The 18,974-nt window shown below is 39.1% G+C and overlaps 3 protein-coding genes across 4 annotated transcripts in view; 1 reads left to right on the top strand and 2 right to left on the bottom strand.

Annotated features, from left to right (window-relative positions):
* Nucleotides 1-96: 96 nt before the first annotated feature.
* Nucleotides 97-3,683, bottom strand: LOC130435588 (P2Y purinoceptor 2-like). 2 transcript variants are annotated; one of them, XM_056766326.1, is made up of 2 exons: nucleotides 3,608-3,683; nucleotides 97-2,511 (listed from the first exon to the last, which is right to left on the bottom strand). In XM_056766326.1, the coding sequence occupies exons 1-2, from the start codon at nucleotides 3,649-3,651 to the stop codon at nucleotides 1,476-1,478; spliced, it is 1,080 nt and encodes a 359-aa protein (XP_056622304.1). In that variant the 5' UTR covers nucleotides 3,652-3,683; the 3' UTR covers nucleotides 97-1,475. The 2 variants fall into 2 exon arrangements, with proteins under 2 accessions (XP_056622304.1, XP_056622303.1); XM_056766325.1 differs by having other exon boundaries at nucleotides 97-2,532; nucleotides 3,608-3,667.
* A 2,023-nt stretch (nucleotides 3,684-5,706) lies between these two features.
* Nucleotides 5,707-9,279, bottom strand: LOC130435628 (P2Y purinoceptor 2-like). Its single transcript, XM_056766386.1, has 2 exons — nucleotides 9,214-9,279; nucleotides 5,707-8,674 (listed from the first exon to the last, which is right to left on the bottom strand). The coding sequence occupies exons 1-2, from the start codon at nucleotides 9,271-9,273 to the stop codon at nucleotides 7,673-7,675; spliced, it is 1,062 nt and encodes a 353-aa protein (XP_056622364.1). The 5' UTR covers nucleotides 9,274-9,279; the 3' UTR covers nucleotides 5,707-7,672.
* A 2,891-nt stretch (nucleotides 9,280-12,170) lies between these two features.
* LOC130435372 (F-BAR and double SH3 domains protein 2) overlaps nucleotides 12,171-18,974 on the top strand; it is a 55,693-nt gene continuing 48,889 nt past the window's right edge. The window contains 2 exon segments of the mRNA XM_056765954.1: nucleotides 12,171-12,498; nucleotides 15,071-15,168. Coding sequence (XP_056621932.1) covers nucleotides 12,478-12,498; nucleotides 15,071-15,168 — 119 coding nt within the window. The 5' untranslated portion in view covers nucleotides 12,171-12,477.

Here is an 18,974-nt window from a genome sequence, read left to right as displayed (position 1 = left end):
TTCAGGTTCTTTTTCAAACACCAGATATCATTCATCTCATCTAAACTATTAACAGGTTAATAAAAAGATTGACCAAAATAATGACACAACAATTGATATCAATAAAAACATATTTGTTACATAGAATAATTTGTAACATTTACTTCTTTCATTGTGTATTTTTTTATTTATTTACATTCATTATTATTCTATATAGTCATGCCATTTAAGGCTACTCAAGGTTAGCATCACAGCTTTGTTATTGACATTTGCATATTCTGTTTCATTTAAAAGGAATTTCATACAGCTTAAATGTGCGTCCTTTCAAAATATATGTTGGAAAGTTCAGAAGTTTCATAGTTACATATGAAATACAGACATGTTGACATTGCTCTTATTTATTATTCAATAGATTTAAACGCTTTTTTATACTGTATCTTATAACTTTTCTTTCCTTGTTTGACTTCAGCATACTGATTTTCCTATAACCCTTCACTAAAGTATGTAAGTGCTTTCATCAGTAATTATTTTAGGTTTTTCTAACACATAGAAAATGTGCTCAAACAAGATCAACTCCTTTTGAAATAAATCACGTTGACGGTAACCTGAAGCCGAGTCGACGATGCTGTGGGTGCTCAAGCATACGGTATGTGTGTTCTCTTCATGAGACACACAAAAACTAGCATTGAGTATGTTTAAGGGGAGTGTGTATTGCATGCTATCATTTGGTTTTACATGTACGGTCATCATTTGTGTCTTTTTTTATTTACAATAAAGTTATCCAAAAACAATCATCGGATTCATTTGTTTCGTCACAATGCTACGCTTGTTACTCGTTGTAAACTAGAGCGATGCACTACATTCATTTAAATTCTAGTTGGATGTTTTCTGAAAAAAAAATCAGGGTACAGCACATAATACCAGCGAAGACAGCTGAAGTGAGCAACAAGCCTTGTGACGAAACTGAAGATCAACAGAATTTGAAGGTTTTTGGATGACTTCATTTGAACAAAACAAGACACAAACGGTTGATCATGACTGTACATGCAATTCATTATCATAAATCTACGCCTTGAGTCAGGAACGTTGTCGGGGGCACAAGCAGGAATGTGAAGGAAGGGGCCAACTGAGGTCTTTTATTGTACATCTATGGGAGGCACCCATAAATTACTTCTCAATCCCTCCTATCAAAACATGAATTCTCTCAAAGAAACAGTCTGAAGTCAACACCTCGGCCCACAAGAGGAAAAACCTTCGAACTAATAAAACTCTTGCAGCATATCTCATTTCTCTGGTCAATATAATTGTTGATATTGAGACAAACAAACGTTTTGGGCTATTGGATAGGATTGTAGAGATGCTCGTGGTGAGGTTTTGGAATAGAGATATGTTTTTTTCTAATCTACAGAAATCTTGTTCCATGCAAACTAACGAAGACACGAGCATAAAAAAGATGCACGAATGTGAACAATTCATGCTGTGCATTGTGAATCTTGTCATGCTAAAGAATTCATGTGCGTGTCAGTTGTTGTGCTGAGTAATGTTGAGGGGGATTTGAAACTGTCACTCCTTCTTTTAGACTTTCTGTTCCAGCTGTTTCTGAAGCCTTGTCCCGCCATGAAGTAAAGGACGGGGTCGATGCAGCTGTTGAGACTAACCAGAGGTCGAGTGATCTTATAGGCCACGTTACATTTGTTCAACACATCACAGCTCACGTTCTCATCCAGGTATCGAAAGGTGTAGTATATACTGCGGTTCACATGAAAGGGAAGAAAACACAACACGAACACCAGAAGGACGATGATGATCATCTTTACCGACTTCTGCTTGGAGCGCTGCGACGTTGGTCCCTCTCCCACTCCGGGTTCTTGAAGTTTCTTCACCATTAGGCCGTTGCAGACCAGCACCACCCCAAACGGTAGGATGAAAAACAGGACCATAACCACCGAACTGTACACCAGAAAATCATTAAAGAGCGCTTGGATTGTGGTGTCATGACAGATCACATCTTTGCTTTTGTCTCTCAACCTGGAGAAATAGAGGACCGGAGACTGGAAGATAAGAACAGTCACCCATATGCACACGGAGATCAACCGTGCACAGCGAGCGTTCATCCATGACAGAGAGCGCATCGGGTGACAGACGCCCAGAAAGCGATGGAGACTGATGCAGCTGAGGAAGAGCACGCTTCCGTAGAGGTTTGTGTAGAAGAGGAACCGGATGAGTTTACACATCAGCTCTCCAAACGGCCAGTCGTTCCCGTCGGCGTAGTAATAGATGAGGAAGGGAAGAGTGAGAATGTAGAGGGTGTCACAAATATTGAGGTTGATCATGAAGATAGTGTTGGGCTTCCAGCCTTTGGTTCGAAACAGAATGAAATACATAGCGGTGATGTTCAGCACCAGACCCACCACAAACACCAGGGTGTAGCTCACCGGAAGAAGAATGTACTTGAAACTTTCCTCTAATGAACATCTGTACAAATTTCTGTCATTGGTTTCTTTTGTGTTATTGAGCATCCTGATCTCAGACCTGCCGGAGAAAAAATCCCATCTGAACAATGAAACAAGACTTTTAAAGAAAAATATATACTTTAAGAATATGCCCACAAACAAACACACATTATGTTTCAGATATTGTCATCAGCAATGTTCTTCTCAGAGGGGCAGAGTCTATCTAATGGTTTCTCGCAGACCCAAGAGACGAGCAAATTAGCTTTTAAGACTCATTAAATTGAAGATTTGGTTATCGCACAGCCCATCGCTGTCATTTCTGCAGAATACAGGACATCATATCGACCAGCCGAGCACATCCACCCATAGAGTAACTAAAAGCCTCTTGAGAATTTCTGAAGAACTTCCTTTCCATATCAAATGCTCACTAATGTGTGTGTGGTAATAAATGTGTGGGTTGATGAAATATTCTTTAGGCCCCTTAAGCAAACAATGTATAGATTGATGTTTCTCTGAGATTTAGGACTGTTAAAAGAATCATTGTTGTCTTAAATTTAAAAGTACAATCAACTTGGCTTTACAAGTCTGATCAGCGAACATTATTTCATCACATTTAAGCTCATGCAACTTCAGATTTCAATAGAAAATTTAAACTTTTAAGTTATATGAACTCATCACTGGCCAAAATTTTGAACTTGAATTGACTTGTAATGCCAAGTTGATTCTACTTGAAAAGACAGAAAATGTATTTTACAGTTTAACAGTCATTACTCAAAATGTACATTAAACAAATGTACAGTATAATGCAGTGTAAATTGTTTTGGATAAAAGCGTAAATGTACATTTACATTTATGCATTTAGCAGACACTTTTCTTCAAAGTGACTTACAGTGCATTCAAGCTATACATTTTATTAGTATGTGTGTTTTCTAACCCAATCCTTAAATCACAATCTTTTACCAATTGAGCCACAGAAAGTCTTTCAAGAGTAAGGGTAACAAATTTAAACTGAGCTACTGTAAATGAAAAATAAAGTTTTGATTCGGGCTTCCTCACAATGAAAACCCAAGAAACCGAATGGTGTAAACATTAAATAACAATAATATTTAATTCAACTGAATTAGCAAACACATCATTTAGTAAATGAATGTTATTGAAGTCATGCGTACACTTACATATGTGACCGATAGATGTAAAAATGTAAGAGTTGTTTCCTCATACGTTGTACTGTGTACTTTCACACCCCTTTTCTCTCTCTCCCTCTCTCTCTGAGTATTTCTGTATTTCACCACTGTGGGCGGAACAGCTAATGTTCATTCTGATCTCATTGGCTAGACATCAGCCAATAGCATGTCAATAATTCAGACCCCTATCAACATGACTGGTTTTCAATGAACTTTATTGTCATTTTTTGTGGTTTCAACCCGGGTTGGTGTAACACTCCCCTTCTATCCCACCAAAAAAAAGTTTTTGTTATTTATTAGAACATGATCGGTTGAGGGGTTTCCCAGATCTGCACAATTTCTGTATGCTCATCTGACTGACGTCAAGTACAGTCTTTCTTTGTTTTTTCTTTTACATTTTTTTCATACTTTAAACATGCATTGCATTGGTGTTTTATGTTGTACATTGAAGATTAAGTTTGCACACGGCTCATTGAGTTTACTGCAGTTCTGTTTGTTTTCATGCTGCACATATTTGAAATGAAACCAAGGTAAACATACATGACCACTTACATTTAGTCATACAATTTACATTTAGTCATAAGCGTCTTACAGATGATGTAAACAATGGAAGAAATTGGAACAACATAAGGACAACAAAAACCATAACTCCATAAAAAACTGGTCTCATAGCCTTCCACAGTATACAGGGCTAAGTATTTTTTTTCTTTTTTTTAAAGAGTAGAAGAGATAGAAGTCAGAACTGATTGATTAGGTGTTGACGGATGAGATGTGTTTTCAGACGATCCTTAAAGATGGCTACAGAATCTGCTGATTTTGTAGCAGCAGGCAGATCATTCCATTAATGTGGAACCAATCCAAAGACGTGGGAGAGATTTTTTACCTTTTTGGGATGTCACCACAAGACGTTGTTCATTTGCAGAGCCTAGGGATCTGGTGGGTACATTCGTCTGGATTAGCGAGGGAAGATAAAGGGGTGCCGAACCAGTGGATTGTCTTGTAGGCCAGGAGCAGAGTCTTTAATTTGATGCGAGCGACTATAGTGAGCCAATGTAACTAAATGAAGAGAGGATTGATGTGCGCTCTCTTCGGTTCATTGAAGACCACTCTTGCTGCTGCATTCTGGGTCGTCTGTAGAGGTTTGGTTATGCAAGCTGGAAATCCAGCCAGTAGCGCATTGCAGTAGTCCAGTCTGGACAGAACAAGAGCCTGGTCTAGGACTTGCGTGACATGCTCGGTAGGAAAGGTCTAATTTTCCTAATATTGTAGAGGATGAATCTACAGGACCGGGTGGTGCTGGCTACCGGCTCTCAGAGTGAAATGTCAGCTAAGGAATGCTGAAATGCATGCAGAAACAGTCGGATCGTCAGGCCGAAATGACGAGTTGTGTATCATCCGCATAGCAGTGATAGGAAAAGCCATGTTTCCAAATGACAGAGCCTAGGGACGTCATGTATACAGAAAAGAGCAATGGACCAAGCACTGAGCCCCGAGGCACCCCTGTGTCGAGATGTTGGGACTCAGAGACCTCTCCTCTCCAGGATACTCTAAATGACCACCTGTGAGGTAATACCGGAACCATTGTAGCACCACTCCAGAGACACCCAGAGCCTTGAGGGTCGACAGGAGGATGTGGTGGTTAACGGTGTTAACGGTAAATGTTTTGCATGTAGCATACTTGAGAATAGATTTTTTTTTATGTTTCTCATGTAGCATACTTGAGAATAAAAAAAAACACTCATTAGCATGTTGTTTGTGCCAGTAAATCAACAGCAATAAATGTGAAGTTATTTCATCAAAAAATGCAAATTCTCTTGTCATATCAAACCTGAATGAGTTTCTTTCTTTAGCAGAACACAAAAGAAGATATTTTGAAGAATGTTGATAACCAAACAACCCTCATTGACGTCCATTGTCAGTCAAGTTAGCTTTATTTATATAGTGCTTTTTACAATTTTCATTGTTACAAAGCAACTGTACATTAAACATATTGACTACATTTTAAGTTATACAAGTAAAAACAAAAAAGGTTAAAACACAGAAGAGCGACACGTACGCAAAAATAATTTGGGATATCCCAAGCCCAACCAGAGGATTCCAGTTCCCCTCTGGCAAAAGCTTGAAAGTGTTTGCACAACTAGACAAAATAACAATAAATTTAGTAATAATGTAGATTATAGTTTGAGAGTATCATTAATAATTTAATAGCAGTTAACATTTTGTAGTGAAGGCATGTTAAGTCGCAGCTTCCTTCTTGATCCAGCTCTATCATCTCAGCTCTTGTCAGGTCGCCGCTTCCCACAGTCAGCTCTACCATCAGGTCTGGGCATGAACTGCATCCTGCTCGCTGTGGTAACCTCGGAACAAGGAGACAAGACAGCTAAGAGCAGTTTACTGTTCTACAATATTTGATGCATTAAGTACATCAGTTGTGATAGGAAGTGCTACTGGTTCCGGTTGATCTGACTAATGCAGCCTAAACCCTAAGAAGATTTGTATTATGGATGCGTAGTGTATGAAAGATATAAAAGATACGTATTTAGTCTAGATTTGAACTGAAAGAGTGTGTCTGCATCCCGGACAGTACAGGGAAGACTATTCCAAAATTAAGGCGCTAGATAGAAATAGGATCTACCACCAGCACTTGATTTTGAAATTCTAGGTACTACGAACTGACTAGACACCTGAGAGCGTAATGCACGTGAAGGACTGTAAGACAAGAGAAGCTCAGGTACCAAGGAGCTAAACCATGTAGGGCTTTATATGTACTAAGCAAGAGTATGAACACAAAACCACTGAGACATTTCTCAAAATCTTCTTTTGTGTTCTACAGAAGAAAGTCACATACAGGTTTATAACCAAGTGAAGGTAAATAAATGATGGTAAACTTTTCATTTTAGGGTGAACTATGCCTTTAAGGCTAGATTACATTATCACACTTTTTCAAGAGATTCAACAATTTCAAGTTCATCTGCACTCTTAAAAAATAAACATGCTAAAAGTTCAGTTCAGTCATAGGCTCTTAAAAGAATCATTAACTACTTACCTTTTTATGGTCTAAAATAATCAAACATATTTAACAATCTTGAATCCTACACAATCTTTTCCGTAGTGTTAAAATATCAGTTTGATATGACTCTGACTAAAAGGAATCGTATTGAAAGGCTTGAAAATGGCTTGCCTCCTATATTCAAAGAAATCTGCCGGAGCAGACAAACAAAACATTTTTGCAAAACTGATGTTAAAACTGAGTAATGTAATCAAAATTTCACATAGATCAATTTAGTTAATGTTCAAAACCTTTTAACTAAAAGATTTATACAAGTATTAACTCAGATATAAACTCCACTCAACATTGCTGTTCCTTTTTTAAACCCTAACCCTAATGATCATTACATTGTAACTCTTAAAACCAATGAAAATGTTAACTAATGTGCTGTCAAAAGAAATCCCTTATTTTGTCATAGAAATCGAATAAACATTCAGTAGTTTAATAGAAATTGCTTTTAAGAAGAACATTTTAATGCAAAAGACAATTCTTTGTACGTTGTTAAAGTGCAACCATATACCCCAGATCAAATCTACAATGAGAAACTATGAACAGAACGTTTATGTTCATTGACAAAGAATATTCAGGAGTGACATAAATGTCAACCTTACAATGAGTTGCAGATTTTTTGACCTGTGAGGACACCCATGTTACTCCTTACAAAAGACCTGGAAGTGAGCCGAAGTTTAGTCAATCTCTTCTGCCAGGAGTTAAAAAGCCTTTGGGAAATTAATAACCGTCTAGACACATCTCATATTTGTCTGTTTGCTTAACAAGAAACGAAACTATCTGAGTACAGATATATTTAGGCGTGCAGGTGGTCCTTCACATACCATTAAATGGCCTTTGGTCAAGGGTCACATTTTTATTTCGAACAGTGAACTTTCATAAATCTCTTAACAAAAACAGGTGTCATTCCTCGTGGGTTCGTGGTCCTGGGACGGGTCATGGCTTAAAAAAACTTTTTACTATAGTTTTTAATCCAGATTGTTTTTGCACATGACAAGTCATAGCATGGTTGAAGGGAATTTTATATTTTCAGACCTCTTGTTAGATTTTGACCTTCTCTTAATGTTATTTCTGAAGCCCTGTCCCGCCATGAAGTAAAGGACGGGGTCGATGCAGCTGTTGGCGCTGGCCAGAGGACGCGTGAATTTGTAGGCCATGCTTGCATTCTCTAGCATCTCGCAGCTCACATTCTCGTCCAGGTATCGAAAGGTGTAGTATATACTGCGGTTCACGTGGAAGGGAAGAAAACACAACACGAACACCAGAAGGACGATGATGATCATCTTCACCGACTTCTGCTTGTAGCGCTGCGACGTTGGTCCATTGCCCACTCCGGGTTCTTGAAGTTTCTTCACCATTAGGCCGTTGCAGACCAGCACCACCCCAAACGGTATGATGAAAAACAGGACCATAACCACCGAACTGTACACCAGAAAATCATTAAAGAGCGCTTTGCTAGTGGTGTCATAACACACCCGCATACCGTTCATCCTGGAGAAATAGAGGACCGGTGACTGGAAGATAAGAACAGTCACCCATATGCACACGGAGATCAACCGCGCACGACGAGCGTTCATCCAAGACATAGACCGCACTGGGTGACAGACGCCCAGAAAGCGATGCAGACTGATGCAGCTGAGGAAGAGCACGCTTGCGTAGAGGTTTGTGTAGAAGAGGAAGCGGATGAGTTTACACATCAGCTCTCCAAACGGCCAGTCGTTCCCGTCGGCGTAGTAATAGATGAGGAAGGGAAGAGTGAGGATGTAGAGGGTGTCACAAATATTGAGGTTGATCATGAAGATAGTGTTGGGCTTCCAGCCTTTGGTTCGAAACAGAATGAAATACATAGCGGTGATGTTCAGCACCAGACCCACCACAAACACCAGGGTGTAGCTCACCGGAAGAAGAATGTACTTGAAACTTTCATTAAAATGACAGAGGAACTGATGGCTGTCATTGGCTGGCCAACTTGCATTATTTGCTTCCATTCTGATTGGGTTCTGCAAAAGAGCAAGAAAATGCATAATATAACAGCATATTGTCATGCAAACAATAGCGGTTGTAGAAAAACATTTCCGGATTTTCCAGTGGGTTTTCTTTCAGAGAGAATGAGCTTTTCAGTTTGACTACACAATCACACAAAATTATAAAGCAAGATTGCGTGCATAAGAGACACGTATCAGTCCATTAAATCATGCCAACGTGTTACTCTATATTTCCTCCAAACATCCTGCTTAATTTCTTCTGAATTTTATCTGAACATCAAACGACAGCTGAGGTTTCCTTAGCTATTGTTACAAAGCTTTTAAATCTCTGAACTCTTCACTGCCAAGCAGATTGTAAGGAGAACATTTAACTTGCTCGGAAACTTGTATTTAAAGGGAATAAAAAAGAAAATGTTTTCAAATTTTGATACAGTTAAAGCTCCACAAACAATGGAATACACTATCACACACGTTTTACTGTGTCGTGTACATAGTCAAAAAATTTGCAAAGAAATATACGTTTTACGCAAAAGTGAAAAAATCAATTTACATACTTTTATTAAGTCCTTCAGGAAAGTAACTAAAAGTTGTGTCTCATGTTGATCTGCATACATGCACAGTCCTGTCTCTCTTTCTGTTTAGGCGGCATTTAGGTACTGTGGGCGTGTCTACAGGCCTCAGCCTGCTCTCATAGGACAGGGCGTCGTCCAATAACACGTCAATCATTCAGATCTATAGACAACATGAATATACTCAGGGAATTTGTTCGGCTTGGTTATTACATTATCACAGTGATCCGTGTTCAGACAAATATAATTTCATTCAAATGAAGAAATGCACCGGCATTCTGTTTAATGGGTTGTGTACTTCAATATCGTTGGGTGATCTGACTGAAAATGTTCTGTTTTTCAGACAAGTCTGACAACAAATGAGTTAAAACACAAAACATAAAAGGAACAGATGAACTAAAAAGGCACTATATGCATATGAAGCTGCTTTGCAACAATGCAGATGAAAAACACTAAAGAGAAATAATTGAATTGAATTTACTCACCCTCACATTCTTTCAAATGCAAAATCTCCCCAATACTAAATTCTCTTTTGTCAAATTTCACACAGTTCATTCAATTATACTCTTATACCTTAACATAACATAATTGATCAACACCCTCTAATATATATATATATATATATATACATTACATTAAAAGACAGGAGTCAATTATGTATTTGTATATATAACATATATTTTATATATATTTAAAAATGTCCTTATGAAGATAAGAAAATGTGAATATGTCACCAAACAGAGAAAGGGAATCATTTGCATTGGCTCATGTTCGAGACTCGTCCCCTTAATGAGAATTGTGTGTGGGTGAAGGGTGTATGGTAATTATCAAGTAGTTCTTGGCCAACAGAAGTTTCTCCTAGTATTGGCTTAAAGTACAAACTCCTTAACAGACAGTGAAGCTTTTACTCACCTCTTCATCTAATTTGTAAGAACATCTGTTTCAATGACATGTGCATTAAGTCCATCATCTCTCCTCCAGTGACACAAAGTAACGAATGACAAGATGTTCATTTTCTGTATAACCGCCTCAAATCGCTTATTTCATTCTTACCCTCGGTCAACAGAGTTATAAACCTGATCTAAACTGCATGTGTCTGGTGTAACGCATGAGCTAACACACGTACACATACATTTAACATCTAAATACAAAGAGTAAAACAATTATATTTGAATACCCTTGTTCCAAGAACACAGTTTACTCTACCTCTATTATATCATTGACTCTGGTCCTGTAATGTATAACAGTACGGTTCTATGTTCACTTGTTTATCCAGGAGCTGTGATGCATTTAGAGGTCATGCATTTGCGTTGGATCATCAAAGAAACACTATATGATATTAAATCAGAACAACTGCTGCCAGTGTGAGAACATTTATTTTCAGTATAGAATATTTACATTAGATCTAAATATGGTTATGTGTTACTTTATACCAGGGTTCCTCAAATCTTACCCTGGAGGGCCGGAGCACTGCAGAGTTTAGCTCCAGCCCTGATCAAACACACCTGAGCAAGCTGATCAAGTTGTTCAGTATCAGTAGAAAATCACAGGTATGCAAGTTTGATCAGGGCTGGAGCTAAACTCTGCAGTGCTCCGGCCCTCCAGGGTAAGATTTGAGGAACCCTGCTTTATACAATGGACTGCTGGAAAGAAAGTGATTGTGACTGAGCAGAGAGATATGTACTGTAATAAAGGAGCAAGCACACTGGAGGTTTGAACAATGTAAATGTGCTGATGACTACTTAACACATTGCTCTTTCTTTCACACTTTGTCTTTCACATTCTCACATCCTCATCCAGAAGGCTTTACGTTGCAGAGAAAGGAACAGACCCGTCTCTTGGCAACTGATGGGATGTGTAACTAATATGGGAAGCCATCTTCATGTCTGAGATTTGTAGTACATTATGAAATATATACGTTTTTATATGACTTACCTTGAAAACATTATTTCCTAATGAAGTGCGCACATTTGATGGCCTATAATAATTTATTTAACATCTTGAAAATGTATGATCTTATTTTCAGGTGCATCTTTCATATTTGTTTCTTTGAATGGTCTTGCAGTGCATGTGGTATCTATAGCATGCAGAACTGTGATGTCATCCGACCCAAACAAAGCCTCTCATTTCTGAGAGGCTGAGCTGATAGGGATCAGTTGCTCTGCGATCGGTCGTTTAGGTCTGATCTCCACGATCGACGATTTTTCGATCGGCTGCCGATCCTTGTTGCTGTGTGGGACCACACACCAGAATAACAGTACTTTCACATTACAAGCTAACACCACACGGGGGCGCTGCCTGCATGCCTGGATTGCGAAATGTTTTCATCTACAAAAATCACATTAAACATTCACATAAATCAATTTGCAGAACAATGTTATATCAAATATCTGTATATTACGAATATAAGTATATATGTATTTATGAAAGAATTGGTTTTGCTGTAACGTAAAATAAGTTAATGATCAATTTACAGACACAAAACTGAAATTTGTGTTTTTCATTGTTATAGTTCAGTTCAGTTTAAAAGTAGGCTGTAACTGAACCGCTTTTTTCCAATTTTGTTGCAAAGCAACTTTACAAAAACGTGACATTTTTGCAGGGTGTGAAAAAATAAACCACATCCAACCTAAAAATACACAGTATCATAGTCATTGATTCTGCAACTCTGCAAAAAAACACAAAGTTGTTCTTGTCCGACCATTTCAAATAAAGAATGCAGTATTGCGCAATTTACGAACCCTACCGTGGCCAGGCGTGATTACGTCGTTCAAACATCCCAGCTGATCTTTCAGTTTGTGTCCAATCACACAACATCATTATTATTCACGAGCTCCAGATGACTGGCGACCACGAATCAACGTTAGTTTTCCAGCCTTGAACGTCCCGTTATGATTCATATTCATAAGACCGTCCTTCGTCATAGTATGACTCGCAAATTAGTGGATTAGAATGGAGTTCGTGTGACCTGTCTGGGGCGCTGTTGTTCTGGATTTACGGTTCGAGGCTGCTTGCTTTTGGAGGCATATTCTCTCTTTCAATAATTTCTCCCTCGATCCGCAGTGTTAGCTCAGCGTCTGTCCGAGCGGACCCGCTTTATCATGGCCGTCTGAATCTGGATCCGATCGCAGTCTCGAGTCTCATCTCCTTTCCCCCCATTTTCCTGACGTCGGGAATTGATTATCGGTGTCGATCTTTTCGCGAATCGTTTCTTGTGGACTATCGCTTCATTTGTGCCAATGTTCAAACATGCAGCCTCCGCCGAGAAAGGTAAGAGACCCGCTTTACGTGAAGCCGTTATTGTAAACGTGGAAAAAAACGCGTGATTTTGTTTGTTTGCAACATTGTTGCATCTGCCCGTAAGTTGCAACTTTGTATCCGGCCGCTGTTTCTTTTGAAACAATGTAACAGTGTTTTTCAGTTGCTACAATCTCATCATTGCGTTTTATTGTTACTATTAAGCGACGGATCCTTACGAAATTCAGCTCACAAAAGTGTTCACGCACTGACCTGACCTCAGCTAACGGTGAAAGCCACGAGTCCTTGTTTTCTGTGATTTGATTTATTGTTGTAGTTATAATAAAACAAACAGCAAACCATGTTTTTTAAAACGTTAGACGGATCATTGATCAACATTTGTTAAAGGACACATCACACGCAGCGTGTCTAAATGTGTGCATTTCTGCAATTGTTGTAAATGTAAATCTAGGATCACGTTACTTGCACAAATGTGTGTATTACAGTAAACATTCAGGATGACAGCAGGGGTGTTGGGTTTCAATCTCACGTCCCACGGGCTGTATGGAGGAATGTGAAATTACCACGCAAAAAAATCCTTCTATTCATGTGAGCGCACAAATGTGTTTTGAGTAAATCCTCGATGCGTTGGATTATACAGAAGTGTGTGTGTACAGTGTATAAAGCAGACGTGTGATTTTTGCCATGGCTTTGTCTTGAGATGAGATGAGAGCTGATAGCATGTAGCATTGGTTCATGTCTCAGTTCACACCGCATTTTCACAATACATTTTTTGAAGATGCACATATTAAACAGATGCATTTGATCGTTGTCTTCTCGTTTAAACCCACGCCAAATAATGAGTTTAATATGCACGAAGGTTTTGTGTAAATCACAGCTTATGTTTGTGTCTTTGTGCACAGTGACAGTGAATATGTCATCTAATGTCCTTTGTTGGCCAAACATTTGATATACGTGCAGACGGTTTGGACTTTTCCACAGAGATCTATTCAGTGCCTGGAAACTGTTGTCTTGTTGTGTTATGGCACTGTTGTTTTCCTATGACGTGAATGCAGAATAATACTTCACCTGTACATGTCAAAGTGTTGATGAGAGCCGTGCAGTCAGCTGTCATACTGTGTGTCACGCCTGTAACAATGTGTCCTGCTGCTGGTAGGGATGCATGTTGGGACTATTTCTGCATTTCATTTCTTCAGTTCTCCTTGGCTTTAACCTTAAGGGAGTTGTTACAGAACCAATTATCTCCTCAACTGCCAAGTGGAGAACTTTGGTTGTACTTAACAGTTTCTCCCCTGATATTAATCAACCTGCCCGGGCTCATTGGTCCAGGTCCATCGGGTTTACTTGGTCTTGGGGGCATTGCACCTCTTTGTCCTGGTCAAATTCTAAACCTTAAAGTGTGTATCTTCTATCTGGACACAACATGGTCAGACCTTTGGCCATAACTTTGAGTTGCATATGCAATGCAGATCATATTGGTTGTTGACACTTTGTTTTTTAGCCATTTTTGAACGCTTACATTTGGTCCCTGCAGTTTAGCCACAGATTTTTTTATTTGATGGTCTCGCTAATCATATTTCTAATACTGCGAAACATATTCTGTTGGAATGTCCTGGTTTAAATGATCCTAGACAACTATTTTATTCGTAGAGTTCATTAATGGACAATTTTGAAAAGACTTCTGACATGATCTTGGGTTTTGATCAATATTAATTTGAAATAATTTTTATGAATACAATTGATTTTTCACTGTATATAATTGTCATTTTTAAATGGTTGGAAGTTATTGTATAAAATTACCTTTGGTTTTAAATTTTATCGTATCATGAATAAGTTTGCCATAAATAGCCTCTAGTTTTGATATACCGTTAAAAAGAAAAACAAACAAAAAAACATAATAAATCATATTTCTACGCTTTTTATCATCTCAATGTCGATTCAGTTTTTACCTGCCACTTCTACCTCAAGGATATTTCAGGGATAGTCCACCCAAAAATACAAATTCTGTTGTCGTTTGTTCACCCTCATTTCATTCAAAACATGCATATGATGAATCTAAACAATGTATATTTTGAGTAATGTCTGGTTTGGTGTACATACAATGGAAGTCAATGTTTGGTTTCCAACATTCTTCAAAATATCTTCTTTTGTGTTCTGCAGAAGAAAGAAAGTCATACAGGTAAGAAATGACACGAGGGTGTCTAAACGAGAAAAGAATTTTCACTATTTTGAGCCTTTCTTTAAAAGCCATCTAAGGTTTCTCTACACTTCTGTTCATTTGCCAGGCATTCATGTTTGTGAACTTGTGTGAAGTGTTTTCTTGGCCAGTTGAGAGCGAAGTGGCATTATGTTTTCGTGAACGGGATAGCTCATCAAAACAATTCCCGTCACCGTGAAATCGATGTAAGAGATTGTTAGCAGGAATTTTCTCCTGTTGTTTAGAAAGATTTTAGCCGCTCTGGCACTTACAGCCGAGTCGAGCTGAGATCTCTCTGGAATCACAATAATGAGCTCATGTGGGACTGTGTGTGTGTTACATGTGCTGTCCTCTTCCTCATCTCTAATGATGTCTTCTGCCCTTCAGGTAAAAGTGACACAGGAACTGAGGAACACACATATCGATCAGATCAGCCGTCTCCACCTCAAACATCAGACGGAATGTGATTTATTAGAAGATATGAGGTAAGCGAAGCTGAAAATCAACAGCCTGTTGTGTCTCACCAGTAACTTTGTTCTGTGTTTTAAAAACATTTCAGCTGATATAAGTAGTGATAGGCACATAAACACTTTCTATTTCTAGTTTTTAATACTCAGAAATCACTTTTCCTTTTGCACTAAGCCACAGCGTAAAAGCCCTATGTGACTTTATTGTTGTGAGAGGCCTTGGAGAAAGAAAGAGATTTCTCTGTGTTTGAAGACCTCTCGGATCACAGGAGTGGGATGTGACCGAGGCATTTCCTTTGGACTTCCTCCTCGCAGGCTTCCATTCCCGCAGCTGGAAGTCATAACTGCGTTGCTCTTCTCTTTTTTCCTGTTTTTTCCCTCTCCGTGTGTCCTTCTCTCTCCGTCTGTCTTCTTTTAAAAGGGATTTGAGGCCTGTTACGGAACAGGGGGAGGGAATCATAAGATTCGCTGCGTTTGGACACAGCGCTTACTCGTACGTATGTGTCTGTACATGCTTGCGAGTGTTTCAGAAGATGTTTGGTTGATGGCACACCCTCGCTGAAAACTCCAGACCAAAATTGCAGTGCAATCATAATTTTGTGCGGAGGCTATTTTAGTGTGTCTGTGTGAAAAGATGTTTTTGCGTCTTTAAAGGAGTGGGTCGGAATAATGGGTGTGCAGATGACATATTTTTCAAACGAATCACTTGGTCTAATTAAAAAGTATTTTGATATATTTCGATTGTTTCAATATTTGTGTATGAATGTCTGCTGCCCTGACGTATCACGTTATGACAAAATATATTGTAGGAAAAGCAACTTGAGCTATGATTATATCTACAATACGGCCTCTCATATCTTATAGCTCAATTCTAACATCCGCCTCTTAGTTTTGGGGATCAGTTTGTCATACGGGCCATTAAGAGTAAGAAGAAATGTTCCTGTGAGTGAGATTGATGTTCTGGATGTGTTTGTAGCTTTGCGTCTTGACACGGTAAAGCTAGCAGAAGACTTTAATAGCTTTCCGCCTCGCGGCCAGAGACCTTCGGCTGGTATTTCTGCTGTCTGCGACTTCAGGGAGAGCGACACAAAATACAGTAAGAGATGAAAGTCGGCCGTTCCGTGAGTCAGCGGAATCATTTGGAATCCTGCCGAATGTGCAGTTCCCTCACTGCCATGATGCCTAATTCTCCGTCAACAGTGTTAGTCAGGGTACATGCTGCTTTAAAAGATGAAGCGTGGCTTTTTTTGTGTGATTTGGTTGATTTTCCTTGAAAAGTGTGTGAAAGAGTTGTGTGTTCGTTTGAATGTTGTGAAAGTTCAACCTGTGGTTAGAGTTAGACAACGGAGTTCAATTCAAGGTCGATGGCCTTTTTAATGAAGAAAGCAATTCATATTTTTGCAGTTTTGTCGCAAGCATCACCTGTTTTTCGTTACAAAAAGGGTATTTCATGTATTGCTTTTTTATGATTTGCGGGCTTTTATATAGATAGAACAGTCCAAAGAGAAATGGCAAATTATGGGATGAGAGCGACTCGAACATGTGCAGGAAAAGGAACCCCAACCGGGATTCAACCTAGAGCTGCACAACACGTCCACTGGACCACCAGCGTCACTTTTTTAAGGTCCTATAGATATGTAAACATAGATGCCACATTCAACCAATGTCTGTCCTGATTTGATGTTTTAGTAATGCCAAAAGCAAACAAATAATGGTAATATACACTCATGTGCTGTTAAACGGATCACTGAAACGAGTGGAGACTTTGACCCGGAAACAGTATTCCTTACGACACGACTTAACAGACGGACAGCGGCCTGTATGTAAATATATCTATAGGTGTACTGGCAAAAGAAAAGCTAATCTCATACACTTTATATGTATTTATAGCAGCTTTGTTAAAAGAATCCTACCAAATATGGCGTACAGTGCAAGTGTGTCTCGTTGGTAACTATGGTCGTCTTAAGGTGTCTTGTCTACACAGGGCACAAGTTTTCTGTGAATCTGAAACCAAGAGACTGTGGTCTTTCGATCTTTCTCCGTGTGGAATATGGGAGTCTCGCTTTGATTCACTTTCTGAGACGTGCTCAAGGTGGTCTTGTGGGATAAATCTGTGTCTCAAAGAGCTTCATTGATTGAGCTTCTCTACCCGCTGACCCGCTAATGCTCTGACGGGAATCTCTCAGATGGGGGGAGGGTACAGCGTGTCCACATGTGTAATATTAACTGTAACCTCCCCTGGGTCAGTACGGTCCGTACAGTGTTAAATATATCCGCTGAGATGAGGGTGTATTTTGGGCAGCACTGGTGACTTTTGCAGTCCGGAAGCAAGGCCAGACGGAACGGAGAAATTAAATGTTGTTGTTTGTCTGCTCTCCTTCTCATATTTTCTGTCTTAGTCACCGGTTAAGTATCAGTCCAAGAGCACACAAACTCAGAAGCCGGTCCGCTATTGCACACTCGTGTTTCATTGAGTATTCTTAGAAGCGCTCGCCCTTATATTTACTTGGAGTATGTTTTATATTTATTGCTGCTGTATTTTTTGTTTATATGACATGATGATTTGAGGGATAGCAAAACAGCTTAAAACAGCATTGGACGGAATCAGATGGGAACTGGTCCAGCCAACAGGTAGATATGAGAGGGAGCCGTTTGCAAGGGATTGTGGGAAATGGTTAACGACTCGTGCAACGTTAAAGAGAGTTCTACCAAAACAATTTGGTAGAAAATGAACCAAACCACGATATTTGGAGATATAATATTCATGCAATGGAAGTTAATGGGGTTCAGTGTTTTTTTGATTATCAGCGTTCTTCAAAATATCTTCTTTTGTTATCTGCTGAAGAATCTGGAATGAGACTTAAAATACAGTTGAAAATGAATAGAGAAGATGAGACACCAAAGTACTCGAGAAGAAAGTATTGCTGTGAGCCCTTTTGTGTCGTCCATAGAGACTCTTGCCCAGGACCGATGGCTTTTGGTTTCTCTCTTTCTGGATTTTGATGCTCTCTGTTTTATCGTGAACCCTGCACAGCTGACGACAAAACCACGGTTTCGAAATATGTGAAGACTTTGCTATGGTAATTATACTGCAAATTGTGTAAATCCAAAGTCGAGCATGTTCCAAAGGCCAATTGAAGCTATTTTATTAGTTTTATCTTTGGCTTTAACAGAACTGTTACATCATATGAAGCTGTTTATGCAAATCAGATAACAAGTACCTGTAATTTGAAAAGTTCGTAATTCGTTTTTTATTTAATTATCATATCATGAAATTACTTTAGTCAAATAATTTCTCCTCAGGCTAAAGTATCTTTTGATTGTGTGCTACTTTGAGTTTAGTCTTATGTCAAATATAACCGAGCTTAACACAAACACACACACACACACACAGAAATCGTGCTCTCAATCATTCTTTAATGAATGAGCTTTTCAAAACACACGCCACCCACAACTCACAAACGCTTTAATGAAATTGAGTCGAACTGCCTCTCCACCATCTCAAAGCTAATTTGATCAGAGAGGTATTTCATGAAAAGGCTTTTCATCCCTTCTGCAGTTTTCTCAAGCACAAAATACATCTGCTCACTGGTTTCAGACCAGCGGGGCTTTGTTTTGTACCACACGTGGACCATAAAAGATATTTGCCGGCAGTTTTTGTTGCCGGTCTGGGCAGGCAGAAGATTTAAGCATTAAGCTGGAGAAAATAAGTGGTGCCGAGTGCTTTTTAACACGTCGCCATACGGTCGCCCAGACGTTCGGAGTGGTTGTTAGGAGGTTGTTTACCGGCCCCAGTGGTAAGACTTCTGTCCATAGGTCTTTAT

This window comes from Triplophysa dalaica, chromosome 14, assembly GCF_015846415.1.
Source record: "Triplophysa dalaica isolate WHDGS20190420 chromosome 14, ASM1584641v1, whole genome shotgun sequence".
In the NCBI taxonomy this organism is placed as follows: Eukaryota; Metazoa; Chordata; class Actinopteri; order Cypriniformes; family Nemacheilidae; genus Triplophysa; species Triplophysa dalaica.
This window is presented reverse-complemented; position numbering and strand designations above follow the sequence as displayed.

Bases quoted from the DNA above. Each gene is read 5' to 3' on its own strand.
- LOC130435628 (XM_056766386.1), bottom strand. From the start codon at position 9,273: ATGTATGCAGATCAACATGAGACACAACTTTTAGTTACTTTCCTGAAG. The intron at 8,675-9,213 runs GTATGTAAATTG...GCTCTTTTGCAG, and splicing joins TCCTGAAGGACTTAATAAAA to AACCCAATCAGAATGGAAGC.
- LOC130435588 (XM_056766325.1), bottom strand. From the start codon at position 3,651: ATGAGGAAACAACTCTTACATTTTTACATCTATCGGTCACATAT. The intron at 2,533-3,607 runs GTAAGTGTACGC...TTCATTGTTCAG, and splicing joins TACATCTATCGGTCACATAT to ATGGGATTTTTTCTCCGGCA.